Source organism: Salmo salar, chromosome ssa14 (genome assembly GCF_905237065.1).
Source record: "Salmo salar chromosome ssa14, Ssal_v3.1, whole genome shotgun sequence".
NCBI lineage: Eukaryota > Metazoa > Chordata > Actinopteri > Salmoniformes > Salmonidae > Salmo > Salmo salar.
The window spans coordinates 19,982,247-19,997,567 of NC_059455.1; the positions used below are offsets into that span (position 1 = coordinate 19,982,247).

The window sequence follows — 15,321 nt, forward strand, 5'->3', positions numbered from 1 at the left end:
AGGACAGGAAAATTGTACAATTCACGCACTTATTAAGAGAACGTCCATGGTCATCCCTACTGCCGCTGATCTGGCGGACTCACTAAACAAACATGCTTTGTTTTTAAATGATGTTGTAGTGTTTCCCTGGCTATCCATAATAAACATTTTAAAAAGTGGTGCTTTTTAATATATGGAATTTGAAATGATTTATACTTTTACTTTTGATACAAAGTATATTTAAATTGAAATAGTTTTATACCTTTGCTCAAGTAGTATTTTACTGAGTGTTTTTTACTTAAGTAATTTTCTATTAAGGTATCTTGACTTTTACTCAAGTATGACAATTGGGTACTTTTTCCACCACTGGGAAAATAGAATTCTGGTCAGTACACTCAAGGTAAATGAAATACCTATATGCTAATGTAAACATTGCTGATAGACAGCCTGTCCTTCAGAAAAGTGTAATGATGGATACATTGTGAGGTGTGCAACACTGACCTCTGCAGTTCTTGCTGCCTTGCTTAAATTAGCCTTGCTTCAGCTCCACAAACAATGTTACACTGATGCCTCCAACATCCCCTTTCTTCCACATGGAAAACCGAAGGCTCTACTGTCTCCTACCATTCCCCTTGGAAATATTATTCTGCTTATCACATTCATCAGTGACCAGGGGACTAATGGAGACCCCCACTATGGATAGACCTGTGTAAGGTGTGTAGAGTGAACCATGGAGGTGAAAGGGTATTTGGTGAATGGTGGCCGGGATGTAAGATAAATAAATAACTAGGTTAAGCAGGTACTGGCACTCAAACCATAAAAAGGAAAAAACTATCTTCTTAATTGAATCCCATGCTTATGGAGTACACAAGGGCCAGTGCAAAGTGTCATCAGAGCTCAACAAAAAAGAGGTCTTGGAATGAATGCATGATTAGTTGGCTGCAGTGGCTGGAGGGTGGAGTGAGTGGAGTAGACAACTACAGGAGATTGTCCGGTTTCCCTTATCTTTTACGTACTTGAAACACACCTTTAGTCCATTCATTTGAGATGTGGATTGTGAGTTTGGCTTGAAAATGAAAACATTGCTGTTGGAGGATCTCCTCAGGTACTTGTTGCAACATTGTGCATCACATACATCTTTAGGAATTGTTTCGTCATCATTCTGTCGACTTTGCTCTAGGCTTGCGTGCTGTCACTTTGGTTTCCCTTCACTATCACACAAAGCTCAGCTTTGAACAGTAAATCATGTTCAAGAGAAGGGGACATTTCCATAATGAACACATTTTTGTATTATCCTGGATGATGGCCTATTACATTATTTATCAAATGAGTGAAACTTACTTTCATGGAAGTGAATTTACACAAATAATTGACGATAAGTATGCTGTTATTTATGTGTTGTAGGCTAGGCATGTTGTATACAAAATCCACATTAGAGATCCAAGAAATTAAGGGAGCGTGGTTAGTAGCCTGAACGATCAGCTGATTAGAAGCTGAGGTCAATATCCTTTTTGTATTGATGTGCACGCGTTATTGCCTTGCGTAACAACAGCGCAGAGCTGACTTCAGTTGTTTCGAAGTTCACAAGGAGAAAGGAGCGTCCCTCCACGGACGCGCGTGCTGCTGTACTTTGTCCGGTGCGTGCAGATGGTTCTCGGGTTTGATGGCTTCAGGGAAATTACATTTCTAAATTTCAAGCTCAGTTCAGTGATTCGGGACTTACTAAATAAGCTTTCAATGTAATATTTGACACGTCTGCTGCAGACCTCTGACTTCCCAACAACCCGAAGAGGTGCCAAATAAGTGCGGGCGGACAAACAAGCAGTGCGCGTTTTTTCCTCTGTCTCTCTGAGTCAAGTATTTGGATTTGACAAATCAAAATATTTAAGCCATGTTCATAGCTGGTTGGTTTTACTTTTAAATCTTGGGATATTAGATTTTTCTTCTCAATAAAACACTCTTAGTCACTTACATGGGATTACGACCTCTAATCAATGAAGTCCGGCATCAGTTTTAAAAAGATTTTTCTCTTTTAGAAGAACAGGCAGGTGACCGACGAATTTAAGATGACATATTTGATTGTTTTTATTCTGTCATTATCAACGTGTCTGTCTGTGGTAAGTGTGACACAACAATACTTTTATTTTATATTTCGTGTTATGCGTGATGATCAAAATGCGCACAAGGGTTGCAGAGAAGGGCTTTCTAATGCTTGAAAATATGAAATATAATAAATATAAAGACATAACAGAAATGTACCTCAAATATGTGGCAGTATGATTGGTGCATTTGCTAATAGGCTTTTGTCGATATAGGGTATAGGCAACTGTTCAGTGTACACTACTGTGTTGTAATTTATTACAACATATTGCTCTCTGCAGTCTACAGTAGTTCAGCTCTTGATTTAAGCATCATTTTTCACAGTCCAAAGAGATATGATATAAACACATAGCAGTAATGCATAGGGTTGTGCTCTTCAAAACATCAAGATTTTGCCATAATGCTGACATTGGAGTGCCCTCTTCCCTTTTTATCCACTTTACAGGTCAAATTCTAGACTAGGTAATTTCTTCTTTCAGCTAACTAGCATCCTCATTATCTACCCCTCAAGGACTGCTCTGAATTGACCATAGATATAGTTAGAGGACATAATATTGTATCTGTCGCATTATGGTGTCTGTGAGAGCATGGGCAGCGCCATTGAGGCAATCTCAATTTTTAAGAAGTACATTTTTTATACTTCTATTGATGGGTTAGCTGACAATGTCAAGAAAAACGATGTGCACGCTTCAATGAGCATTAGTCTGTGTGTTGTTGTGATTCTGGATGGCCAGCTAGCAACAATGACAAGAAGCTGCCACGTGAGAAATCGTAGGTGGCTCGTTTCAGCTAGTTTTATCTTGTTCTTGATACCATGTCTTGTTTTGAGGTAATTTGACTGATGTCATGTCTATGCCAATATCGGCAAAATTCGCTACCTAGCTAACCAACAATTATAACGATGTACTTGAGAGACAAGTGTTCATTGTGAAAATGTATTTATGTTTTCAATAAACATTGGATACGAAATATAGTTTGCATGTTGTCAACAATCTAAGCCAACCCCTTCTGTTTTGCCCCGTAGTTGAAGACACATCGGTTTTGTTGCTAAACAATCAGCCAGTCTATGCGTTGGTAAAAAAACTGAAAAGGTGTATACCGCCACCTGGAGTGTGTTGTTTGAACAGGTATAATTTATTTATATTATTTATTTATTTAACCTTTATTTAACTAGGCAAGTCAGTTAAGAACAAATTCTTATTTACAATGACGTCCTACCAAAAGGAAAAAGGCCTACTTTTGGGAGAGGGCTGGGATAAAAAAAATGTAAAAATAAATGAAATATAGGACAAAACACACATCCCGACAAGAGACAACACAACACTACATCAAGAGAGACCTAAGACAACAACATAGCAAGGCAGCAACACACGACAACACAGCATGGTAGCAACACAACATGACAAAAACATGGGAGCAACACAACATGGTAGCAGCACAAAACATGGTACAAACATTATTGGGCACAGACAACAGCACAAAGGGCAAGAAGGTAGAGACAACAATACATCACGCAAAGCAGCCGCAGTGTCATTAAGAGTGTCCATAATTGAGTCTTTGAATGAAGAGATTGAGATAAAACTGTCCAGTTTGAGTGTTTGTTGTAGCTTGTTTCCGTCGCTAGCTGCAGCAAACTGAAAAGACGAGGATAAAAGATAAAGCCAAGGTTGTTGATTTACTGCCACCACAGTTTTGAAATGTTGGCACAAAAGTATAATTCATTGGCTGATCCCTCCTGATGACCTGGATGGAATTCTGTGACCCTTCCTTAACCCATAGGAATTCCCACCCTGTTGACTACTTGAAAATGGTGAAAGTCCTCAATGGCGCAGCCCATGCTAAAACCGTCTTTTGGGCATGAGAGTCCTCTATTTACCTCTATGGAATTTACCCATGCAATGCTGTGTCTGTGTTGGCTGTGCCCCCAATGTGTGGCAGTGATCGGGACACAGGTGTGAATGGGAGTCTGGCCCCATAGTGCATGTAATGAGCTTATACCCATCAGAACAAGAGATAGCAGCTGTTCAGTGTCTGTTCGACTCAGTGTATTCTGATGTAATGATGTGACTCGTGAGAATGATTTACCTAGAAATACTCTTGTTGTTAACATCACAACATTGCACAAGAAGTTGGAAAGTAGAAGCCATAGAGATTCTATGGTAGAAGCCCTCTCACACAAGATGTTCAACTCTGAAAACGAGTAAAATAGGACTGTCTGCATGGTCTAACAGTTTAGACTTACAGATTTTTTCAAACCCTATTCTAGTACATTTTACTTTGCTTCAAGTCACACTTAATATGGGTCACCTGAAACACCCCAGACTTCACCATCTGATTAGGCAAGCAGATCGCAACAGGTTTGTTCTCTATAGCACACTGGTAGCCCGAGTGCCAGTCTGTTTGTGCTAACATGCTAGCAACTTTGTCACTCTGCTGTTTGGCTTGACAAGGAGCAATGCTGTTGGCAAAAGCACAAACAGGTCTGAGACCAGGCTAGCACACTGGTACCTAATATGCTGTAATGCACCTCAGGCATGTTCAGTGTCTGTAGCACACCGGTGCTCCTATCTGTTCAGAACATGCTGTAGTGAGACCTCATGTACCGAGGCCTTTACACCTTTTGGTTTGGTATAGTGCCGATGTGCTTGATACAAATATACTCTCCAGCTTTGCCCTATCTTCACATAGTGCTAGAGGGCAGGACTATTGCCAGTACGAATGAACCCCTCTCTCAAAATAAGTTGAATATTTTGTGTATTTCATGTCATGATAGTTCTCCTCCACCAACCTGATGAAAGCAGAGCTTTCTCTGGATATTGTATTTAGAAAAATCAGCAAATAATCATTGATTTATCACATATTAATATGAATTCGTATAGAAATTCAACAAGTACAGTAGCTACTGAGAATGTTGATGTATTTTATATGTACACCCCATCTCTCTACAGTGGTGTAATTTCATATAAAAACTTTAGCACTGTATGTTGAGGCAAGTACAGAAGCTCTTAATAATGTAGGTAGTCTACATCTACAGTATACATATAATCTACAGTATACAGTATGTGTTAATGTTTAATACAACACACAGTGCTTACTTTGATATCGATGATATGGAGGACATATTGTACTGTACAGAAATACCTATCTGAGCATCATTTGTATGCGCTGTCTGTAAGCGGCTACAAAGATAATTTCAAAACCAGACCTAGTAATTGGCCTTCTCTTTTCATTTGTAAAATGTACTCTCTGCAGGTAAGTAGCAGGCTCTCATCATTATCCTGTACTTCCAAAGATCCCAATCAGCAGATCATGATCAACAGCTGTCTAGATGTCCAAGTGTCCTGTCCATGACATGACAGCTAATTAAAATGGTTAAAGCATGTTGGATCCGTCAAACACAAAGTCAGTCTGTCTTATTCAATAGTCAGCGTGTTCTAATCTCACCTCGTTGTGCTTTACAAAAGCAAGTCCCATGCAGTCTCAGGTCAATGTGAATTGTGAAATAGCAAGTTCAAGCCACTGCCTTTCATCGAATGAATTACTATTATGTCACAGATTTAATACGGTATGTGCAAAATCAGTATGATTAGTGTAAAGCTGCTATGTACCAGTCTTGGGTTCGCAAGTCCATCTGGCTATAGACAGATAAACCGTTTACAGAGCATCACTGGACACAGATTCATCTGTTAGGGGAAGGTGATGAACATTATGGATTTATTTGATATTATTGTAGGAATCAAAACATATTTTTGGATAGAGGATGATTAAATAAAAAGCTGTGAAGTTTGTTTATGCATAAGAAGTGCAAAGGCTTACTGTGTGTCCCCAGTGCTTCAGTGTTTTTAGCTTTGTTAGTTACAAATCAGCTGTGGGGTATAGTAATAGCAGCGCAATACATTTCATATCAAAATGTTAGGCTCTCACATTTTAGCCTGAAGGTCTGCGTTGAGTTGCACTTACTAAGATGTCTTACATACTCTGCACTTCCTCTCTCTCTCTCTGACAGAATACTAGGAATTAATCAGAGCAATATCGTCCACCGCCAATGGCCTTCCAATTTAATGTGTGTGTACCACAATTTGGTGGAGCAAAGAAGCGTTAAAATATATTTGCTTTAGCAAAACATACAGTGGATGGGATTGCTGCTGCAATCATTGGTAGCCACACACATTGGTGTTATGTCCCAAATGGCACCCTATTCCCTAAATAGTGCACTAAATAGTGCCCTTTAAAGGGAATAGAATGCCATTAGGGACAAAGCCTAGTTGTAACGGCCTAGGCGACAGTTAGTAAACCCAGTAATTAGTGGTGTGTTGTGTGCAGCTTCATTTAAAAGGCCCTTTAGCTGACTGGGAGTGGGTCATTGACTCTCTCTCAGAGATAGATGCTCCCACCACTGACCTGACAATCACTGCCATTTTGGGGCGAAACTGTGAGAGTCCCGGGTGTGAGAGTCAATATCTCCTCTCTCACTGCACACTCACGAAAGGTAGCAGTGCCCTCAATACCCTTCCTAGCCAGCCAGGGGAAACATTCTGTTTCAAGTGCGATGTAGTTTCTTTTGAATGCGTCTTCAACTGTGAGTGTAGTGTAGTTCTGTGTGTTTGCCTTAGAAGAGTCCGGAAGTCATATTAGTCATTGCCTGTGTCCAAAACAGAACCCTTTTTCATATATGCACTGTCCTAAGTATTTATTTGGACAGTTAAGCTAAAACGTTTAATTTAGCTCTATACTTCAGCATTTTGTATGTAGCCCTTTCCTGCAGTCAATGATCAAAAGTGCTCTCTTTGGCCTCATGGATGGAATGTTATTAATATTTTTTATAATTTCATGATTAATAAAGATTATTTCCAAAAACGGAAAAAAATCTGGTCAAAACTGTCAAACAGTTTGCGCCTGCCCAGTCCAGTACGTCCTGTTCCTGCTCCTCGCACTAGCCCTGAGGTGCGTGTCAATAGTCTGGCGCCTCCAAAGCCAGCCCCACGCATCAGACCTCCAGTGCGCCTGCCCAGCCCAGTACGTCCTGTTCCTGCTCCTCGCACTAGCCCTGAGGTGCGTGTCAATAGTCTGGCGCCTCCAAAGCCAGCCCCACGCATCAGAATTCTAGTGCGCCTGCCCAGCCCAGTACGTCCTGTTCCCGCTCCTCGCACTAGCCCTGTGGTGCCGGTTACTAGTCTGGCGCCTCCTAAGCCAGCCCCACACATCAGGCCTTCAGTGCGCAGTCCCAGTCCAGAGCTTCCGGTGACAGTTCCCCGTCCAGAGCTTCCGGCGACAGTTCCCCGTCCAGAGCTTCCGGCGACAGTTCCCCGTCCAGAGCTTCCGGCGACAGTTCGCCGTCCAGAGCTTCCGGCGACGTCCTACAGTCCGGAGCCTGCAGAGACGGCCCACAGTCCGGAGCCTGCAGAGACGGCCCACAGTCCGGAGCCTGCAGAGACGGCCCACAGTCCGGAGCCTGCAGAGACGGCCCACAGTCCGGAGCCTGCAGAGACGGCCCACAGTCCGGAGCCTGCAGAGACGGCCCACAGTCCGGAGCCTGCAGAGACGGCCCACAGTCCGGAGCCTGCAGAGACGCTCCTCAGCCCTGTGTCTCCAGCGACGCTCCTCAGCCCAGAGCCTTCAGCAGTGGTCTACAGCCCTGAGCCTTCAGCGAGGGTGGGCAGGTTAGAATGGGGACTAAGCCCGGAGCCAGAGCCACCTCCGTAGTTGGAGGATTGGGGGGGGGGGGGGTGTAGCACGGGAGCCGTCGTTGACGGTGGCCACCCTCCCTTCCCTCCCTTTAAGTTTGGGGTTATTTTTTTTGTGGGGTTTTTGTTTTGTGGTGCATTCGGGGTCTGCACCTTTGGGGGGGAGGTACTGTCACGTCCTGACCAGTAAAATGGGTTATTTGTTATTGTAGTTTTGTCAGGGCATGGCAGGGGGTGTTTGTTTTGTGTGTTTCGGGGTTTATGTTCTATGTTATCTATTTCTATGTGTTTATCTAGCTTTTCTATTTCTATGTTAGTTTTGTCAATGACCTCGAATTAGAGGCAGCTGGTTGTTGGTGTCTCTAATTGGAGGCCATATTTAGTTGTGTTTGTTTTCACTTGTGTTTGTAGGTGGTTATTTTCTGTATAGCCTATGTGCCTTATGGAACTGTTTTGTTGTGTTGTTATTTTTGTTTAAGTGTTCACGTTATTTCAATAAAAGGAAGATGAGCACTTTACCCGGTGCATTTTGGTCCACTCCTTACGACAACTATGACAGGTATACTACTTTTGACTTTGGCCCATAGGGCTCTGGTCAAAAGTAGTACAATATGTAGAGAATAGGGATGCATTTTGGATGCAGGATTTAGGGTGTGAGGTCTCTTCTGCTTGGTGCCCCCGATTGCTTGTTAACGCTTCTGACAATGCTACTTGGTGCTGTGTGTGTGCCCCCTGAGGTGTGCTCTCTGCAGCACACAGTGTGTCTCTCACCCTTTCTGTGACATGCCAATTGTTTCTCCTGGCAGGGAATGGATCAATTCAGAAACGACAGTTCATTCTGATGTTCAGTCATGTTTTCAGGCCACTCTCTTCCTCCAGCACACCTCAGGATGTCACAATGCCCAGTTTGACTATTCTGTTCTTTACACTCAGGCCATCATCATCTTTTTACTGCACTTGAATCCTCCAGAAAAGGGCTAACGTGGTTAACACACCCACACTTACACACACACACACACACTGATGCACACCCACTCACACACAACGTCAACACACAGCCACACATACTGTACGTCATCACGTCATCACATGTCTGAAACCCTTCAGGGGATCTAGGGAACGTATACAGTTCCCATTTAGGATGCTGAAAGTGTTTGTCAAGGAATTCCCTACCGTCCTATCTCCCAAAACCATATACTAACACTGGTTGTTTAGTGTGGAACGTCATGATGCATAAACATATTGGATATTCTATCCATCTTCTCCATTTACTCATGGGAAAGGTTTAGCAATTTTTCTCATAATCTATTTCATTCTACCTCTAATGGGAATCTCTCTCCTCCAGTAAAACTTCTCATTCATTTATTTATTCATTCATTCTCTCTCTCTCTCAACTAACCTATATAGTTAGGAAGGTGTTGTTATCATGAACTGCTGTGTCATTTAAAAACATAAAATAAATGTATTTAAAACATGATTGGATTTATGTGATGTATAACAGCTGATGTATAACCCGTCCCTGATATTGTGGATGTCTTGTTCACTGGTGTTTCCCTGCATTTTGCTGCTTAAGAAAATATATGATGTCCTGTGAAAAATGTACTGAATCTACAACATAAATTAACTACACCTTTCTTTCTGCTATACAATTGATCTCTTTAATATGATCTCAAAATACGATTCCATTCATTTTAATAAAACTTATATTGCATTTTTTTTTAGGTGAGTGGAAGACATCCAACGTGTAATTTCCTCTTGGAGCTTGAAACAGACCAGGAAGAATGTCTTGTGAAGCTGAGGGACCAAGAATCTTCAAATTACTCCGAAGGTGACATCACAGAATATTTTGATTTCACATTCATCTCTTCTCATCAGACAGAATGAACCATGGGTTGAAAATAGATTTCTGAATATTTCGGGAATGGAAACCGACTGCATATTTTGGTTAATGGTGAAAGATTACAAGCTACATAGATTCTTAGGTCACTCAACTAAATTACTTTAATGAAACTTTTAAACGAAAATATGAAATGCCACCTATTCGAGTGCCTTTGAAACGTAAATGTCAAATTAAATGAAGACCTTTAGTAGTTGTACAGTGTTTCCTCGTCCAGATAAGCGCCACAACCCAGATTGTGACCACAAACCTTTGATGCATTGGCACTTAATATTAAAATCTGAATAGCTCGCACTTTAGCTATCTTGAAGTAAATGTTGTACATAGTGAATGTTTTACAACTCATGCCTATGAGCATTCTCTCTATAATTAGGGGTTCAAGCGAGTAAAGCTGGGTGAAACCCTATTGTATTTGTTGGCGTTCATTATCATTATACCGGTTGTTCTTGCAAGGAAATTTACATGCAAATGACTGTGAGATGGTAAGGCCGAGGACGGTGCGACTTGACATGATGGTAAAGGCCCATAGTCCACACCCTCTCATGCAATGCCATGCCAATTGGCCATAAGGTGGCTCTATAACAGGTGATTGAAGTTGCAAACTTTGAAACATCACGTCCCTCACCCCATATGACCTAGAGTCCTGAAATTGAGTACATTTAGTAAATCGGTCCCTCTTCTCACAAGGAACAAAGTTGCCTCAATGACCCGTAAGGTTTGCCATGATGGATTTTCCGCCATTTAGAATTTTGTTAAAAACACTTAAATGACATCTCCTCTGGAACCACTGGGCTGATCTGGATGAACCTTAACATACGGCATCAATGGACCAAGGTCTCTCAACACAATATTTTCCAGACTAGTATGTCAAACAACATGACTACTACTAACCAATAAACATTCATGTGGGTGTGGTCTGGCACATTAATGCATCTATATCAGACACGGATATTTGTATTGTAACCAAACTTGGTACACATGTTCCAAACACTGTCAAGACTCAACATATGCAAGTACATTCAGATCGACCACACGGTGGCGCTAAAATAGGCACATATTTATATATCTTTATCTGTTTGACTCAGATTGATGAAATTTGGCACACATGCTCAGGGATATGAGTCTAGCTAACCTGTATAGTATGGTTCATTCTGGCTGCATGGTGGCACTGTTGGACAGGAAAAAACATTCATGCAAGCTCATTGGCTCATAGAGGCCATATTGTTTGAGCCAGAAACATGGATACATGTACCAAATTTAGTGCAGATCGGTCCAGTGGTTCTGGAGAAAAATACATTTAAAGTAGTCATCATTATTACAATTGGTCCAAAATACATCAAAGGCATATTGCATGATCTGTTTGATGTTTTAGTTCTGATATTTGGCAAGCATGGTATGGATTACAGAAGTAGCTCATCCTAGGGCAATGTGATGAGTTTGTCCTGATGGTAGCACAGTGGGCCCACAGCTTGAACCCTGGCATTTCTGCTTGCAGTTTTAATTCTTCTTCTTCTTCTTATTAAACTAAACTTCATGCCTGGCAGCTCCACCATGCTGCCGACTCACTATGTTGACACTTTACTGTGAGTTGTAACCCAGGCTGTGCTACATAAATTAAACTAATTGGATGAAGAATTACTGTGAACTGTCAAGGGAATAAGTGCACGTTATCAAAGACAAGACACTTAGTCTTTGCCGCAAAAATTAAAACAACGTGTATAGTTTAAATTATACATTATTTTGCAATGTAACTTGCCTTCTTTCACCATAACATGAGCATAGGTATAAAACAGTTCTTATAGACAATATGAAGTACAATATGCATTGAAAGTACCCAGTTACAGCAGGAACAAATACTTTTTCTGAACATAAAATGACATAAAAGAGAACACAAAATAATTTGACTTCATTAATAGATGTATGCCTTTTCATATGGGTGGTCCCAGGGGGAATTAAAACCATGCCGTTACTAGCACCATGCTCATACTAACTGAGCCAACTGTAGTATGAAAGTATAGAGAGCATCCAGGTCAACATTAAAGGGAGCCGGGATTTCATGCATCAGTTACCCTGGTACTGGAATGAAGCCATGCTTAATGCAAATCGATAATTGATTTGTTCTTGTTCTAAAGCCCAATGTGATTATGAAACATTTATGAAAAAAAATCTATGCGTTGATTAGCGCCAGGGCGCACTGTGGGTGGCAAAGTGCTCAACAGTATCATCTAAAAGTGTGATACAAAACTTCCATTACCATGCACTGAATCACAGTTATGAAGATACCATACAGCAAGCAGGATCTGCACTTAAAATAATATCATTGGGTGTGTCCCAAATGTCACTCTATCCCCTATAATGCACTACTTTTTCTGTGCATTATAAGGGAATAGGGTTCCATTTGAGATGCAGAAGGACACACATTATACCACTCATGTGGGTCACATCATGAATATGTATTTTTTTGTCTGGGTTTCACCATTTTGTTTTCATTTAATTATTTTTATCTGATGTTAGTTAAAAGGTTTCTTTTGATAGAGCTAGCTACATTGTTTACAGGTGGATTCTCTCTGATATCTATGTTTTACTGAGCTTAAGCGCTCCATTTTTTCCACTAAGTGGCTTAAAAGGGTTTGACTGTTAAGTCTGCCCTTGGCACTTTCACACCCTTTTGTTTCATAACAAGCCATTTCAGGAATCAAGTTTCAGCGAAAGGCTTTCTCAGCCGTGGTCCTCCTCCTGACATTGGTGAAGCAAATAGAGTCACACATTTAGCCACTTTCACTCCCACACAGAGAGTCTATCATATTGTTCCAAACACCAGCACCCTAATGGACTACCTTTCATTCTGAAAGACCCTGCTGTATTGTGTAGTGTATATTGTGCAGTGTATATTGTATATTGTGTCTACACTACAGTACTATGATGTTATCCTTCAGAAAGTTTTCAGACCCCTTGCCTTTTTCCACATTTTGTTACAGCCTTTTCCTAAAATGGATTTAAATAGTTTTTCTCCTCATCAAGCTACACACAAAACCCCATAATGACAAAGCAAAAACAGGTTTTTAGAATTTTTTGCTAATTTTTAAAACAGAAATATCACATTTTCTTAAGTATTCAGACCTTTTACTCAATACTTTGTTGAAGCACCTTTGGCAGCAATCACAGCCTCAAGTCTTCTTGGGTATGACACTACAAGCTTGGCACACCTGTATTTGGGGAGTTTCTCCTATTCTTCTCTGCAGATCCTTTCAAGCCCTGTTAGGTCGGATGGGAAGCGTTCCTGCACAGCTATTTTCAGGTTTCTCCAGAGATGTTCAATCTGGTTTAAGTCCGGGCTCTGGCTAGGCCATTCAGAGACTTGCCCCGAAGCCACTCCTGCGTTGTCTTGGCTGTGTGCTTAGGGTCATTGTCCTGTTGGAAGGTGAACCTTCCCCCCCAGTCTGAGGTCCTGAGGGCTCTGGAGTAGGTTTTCATCAAGGATCTCTCTGTACTTTGTTTTCCGTTCATCTTTGCCTCGATCCTGACTAGTCTCGCAGTTCCTGTCGCCGACCCCCCCACAGCATAATACTGCCACTACCATGCTTCACTGTAGTGATGGTGCCAGGTTTCCTCCAGACCTGATGCTTGGTATTCAGGCCAAAGAGTTCAATCTTGGTTTCATCAGACCAGATAATCTTGTTTCTCATGGTCTGATAGTCTTTAGGTGCCTTTTACTGAAGAGTGGATTGTGTCTGGCAACTCTACCATAAAGGCCTGATTGGTGGAGTGCTGCAGCGATGGTTGTCCTTCTAGAAGGTTCTCCCACCACCACAGAGGAACTCTAGAGCGCTGTCAGAGTGACCATCGGGTTTTTGGTCACCTCCCTGACCAAAGCCTTTCTCCCCCGATTGCTCAGTTTGGCCAGGCTAACTGCTCTAGGAAGAGTCTTGGTGGTTCCAAACTTCTTCCATTTAAGAATGATGAGGCCATTGTGTTCTTGGGGACCTTCAATGCAGCAGACATTTTTTGTTACCCTTCCCCAGATCTGTGCCTCGACACAATCCTGTCTCGACCTCATGGCTTGGTTTTTGCTCTGACATGCACTGTCAACTGTGGGACCTTATATACAGTAGACAGGGGTGTGCCTTTCCAAATCATGTCCAATCAATTGAATTTACCACAGGTGGACTCCAATCAAGTTGTAGAAACATCTCAAGGATGATCAATGGAAACAGGATGGACCTGAGCTCAATTTCGAGTCTCATATCAAAGGCTCTGAATACTTATGTAAATAAGGTACTTCTAAAAACCTGTTTTTGCTTGGTCATTAATTGGGTTATGTGTGTAGATCGCTGAGGATTTTTTAATTTATTTAATCCATTTTAGAATAAGGCTGTAGCGTAACAAAATGTGGAAAAAGTCGAAGGGTCTGAATACTTTCCAAAGGCACTGTAGCATGTCTCTCCAACCCTGTTCCCGGAGAGCTACCATCCTGTACATTTTCTCTCTAACCCTAATCGAGCTCACCTGATTCTAATAATTAGCTGGTTGATAAGCTGAATCAGCTTAGTTACAACTGGGGTTTGGAAAACCTACAGGAGGGTAGCTCTTCAAGAACAGGGTTAGAGAGCCCTGCTGTAGAGGGTATGGCAGAAGTACAATTTCAACAGTTGCATAAGGCAGAGTTATGATAAACATGTTTTATTTACTTAAATTGTTGTATTTTTCTAAGACGCTGCGGTCTGATCTCTTGACAGGAGTGGGATGCAAAGCGATCTGGGATAACATAGCATGTTGGGACCGTGCAGAGGTTGGAGAGACTGTCACTAGAGAGTGCCCCAGAGTGCTCAAGATGTTTTTTGGCAGAAATGGTAAAGTATTGTATTTTTTCCTTTTGATATCAATGGCAAAGTAACATTTCTGGATGGTTTTGTGTGAGTGTTCTGTTCTCAAACCCAGGCCCAGATGAAAGGGTAGTTTGAGATATTCCTCAAGCAATGTTCTGATATGGTGTGTGATATCAAAAGCTGCACTACAATGTTATGTACGTTTTCTTTCGGGTTAAAGCTCACGCTATGTTCGGCCTTTGGAGTCACACCAGACCCATGTTTCTCATTTCACAGAATTACTGAGGTGTATAGACCAGTGTAATGTAGATGTTCTACCTTTTGGAGTGCATTGAAAGCCAGGGACAAAAATGGCCCCAAGTCTATATCGTTCTTTTTTTTATATACTGTGGCACTGAATCATGGTGAATTGTACCAAGCAAGGTTCAGAGAATATGTTCTGCACTGCATGGACTAGAGGCAAACTGAATCATGTCTGCTCACTCCACAATCTCCAATGGCCCATGTGGCAGACTAGGATGCTGTGGAGCTCTCTTCCTTCCCATCAGTCTGAATGAATCTGCACGGACACTTCATTCATTCTAAACTAATTACCCAGACAAGGAGGATGATAAATGATGGATTATACTGTTAGATTATCGTATTCACTTGAAGACAGGTTCCAGTCCTATGATGAACGCCCCACATTCAAGATACACTAAATGGCCAAAAGTATGTGGACACCTACTCGTCGAACATCTCATTCCAAAATCATAAGCATTAATATGGAGTTGGTCCCCCTTTTGCTGCTATAACAGCCTTCACTCTTCTGGGAAGGCTTTCCACTAGATGTTGG

At 41.6% G+C, this 15,321-nt stretch overlaps 1 protein-coding gene across 3 annotated transcripts in view; it reads left to right on the forward strand.

Annotated features, from left to right (window-relative positions):
- Positions 1-1,539: 1,539 nt before the first annotated feature.
- Positions 1,540-15,321, forward strand: part of LOC106568823 (vasoactive intestinal polypeptide receptor 2) — a 29,463-nt gene continuing 15,681 nt past the window's right edge. Inside the window, exons 1-4 of one of the 3 annotated variants that reach the window (XM_045694066.1) lie at positions 1,540-1,883; positions 2,016-2,096; positions 9,486-9,591; positions 14,397-14,510. In XM_045694066.1, coding sequence (XP_045550022.1) covers positions 2,046-2,096; positions 9,486-9,591; positions 14,397-14,510 — 271 coding nt within the window. In that variant the 5' untranslated portion in view covers positions 1,540-1,883; positions 2,016-2,045. Of the gene's footprint in view, positions 2,097-9,485; positions 9,592-14,396; positions 14,511-15,321 lie in introns of all 3 variants that reach the window. The other 2 variants (XM_045694067.1, XM_014139515.2) reach the window with 2 other exon arrangements.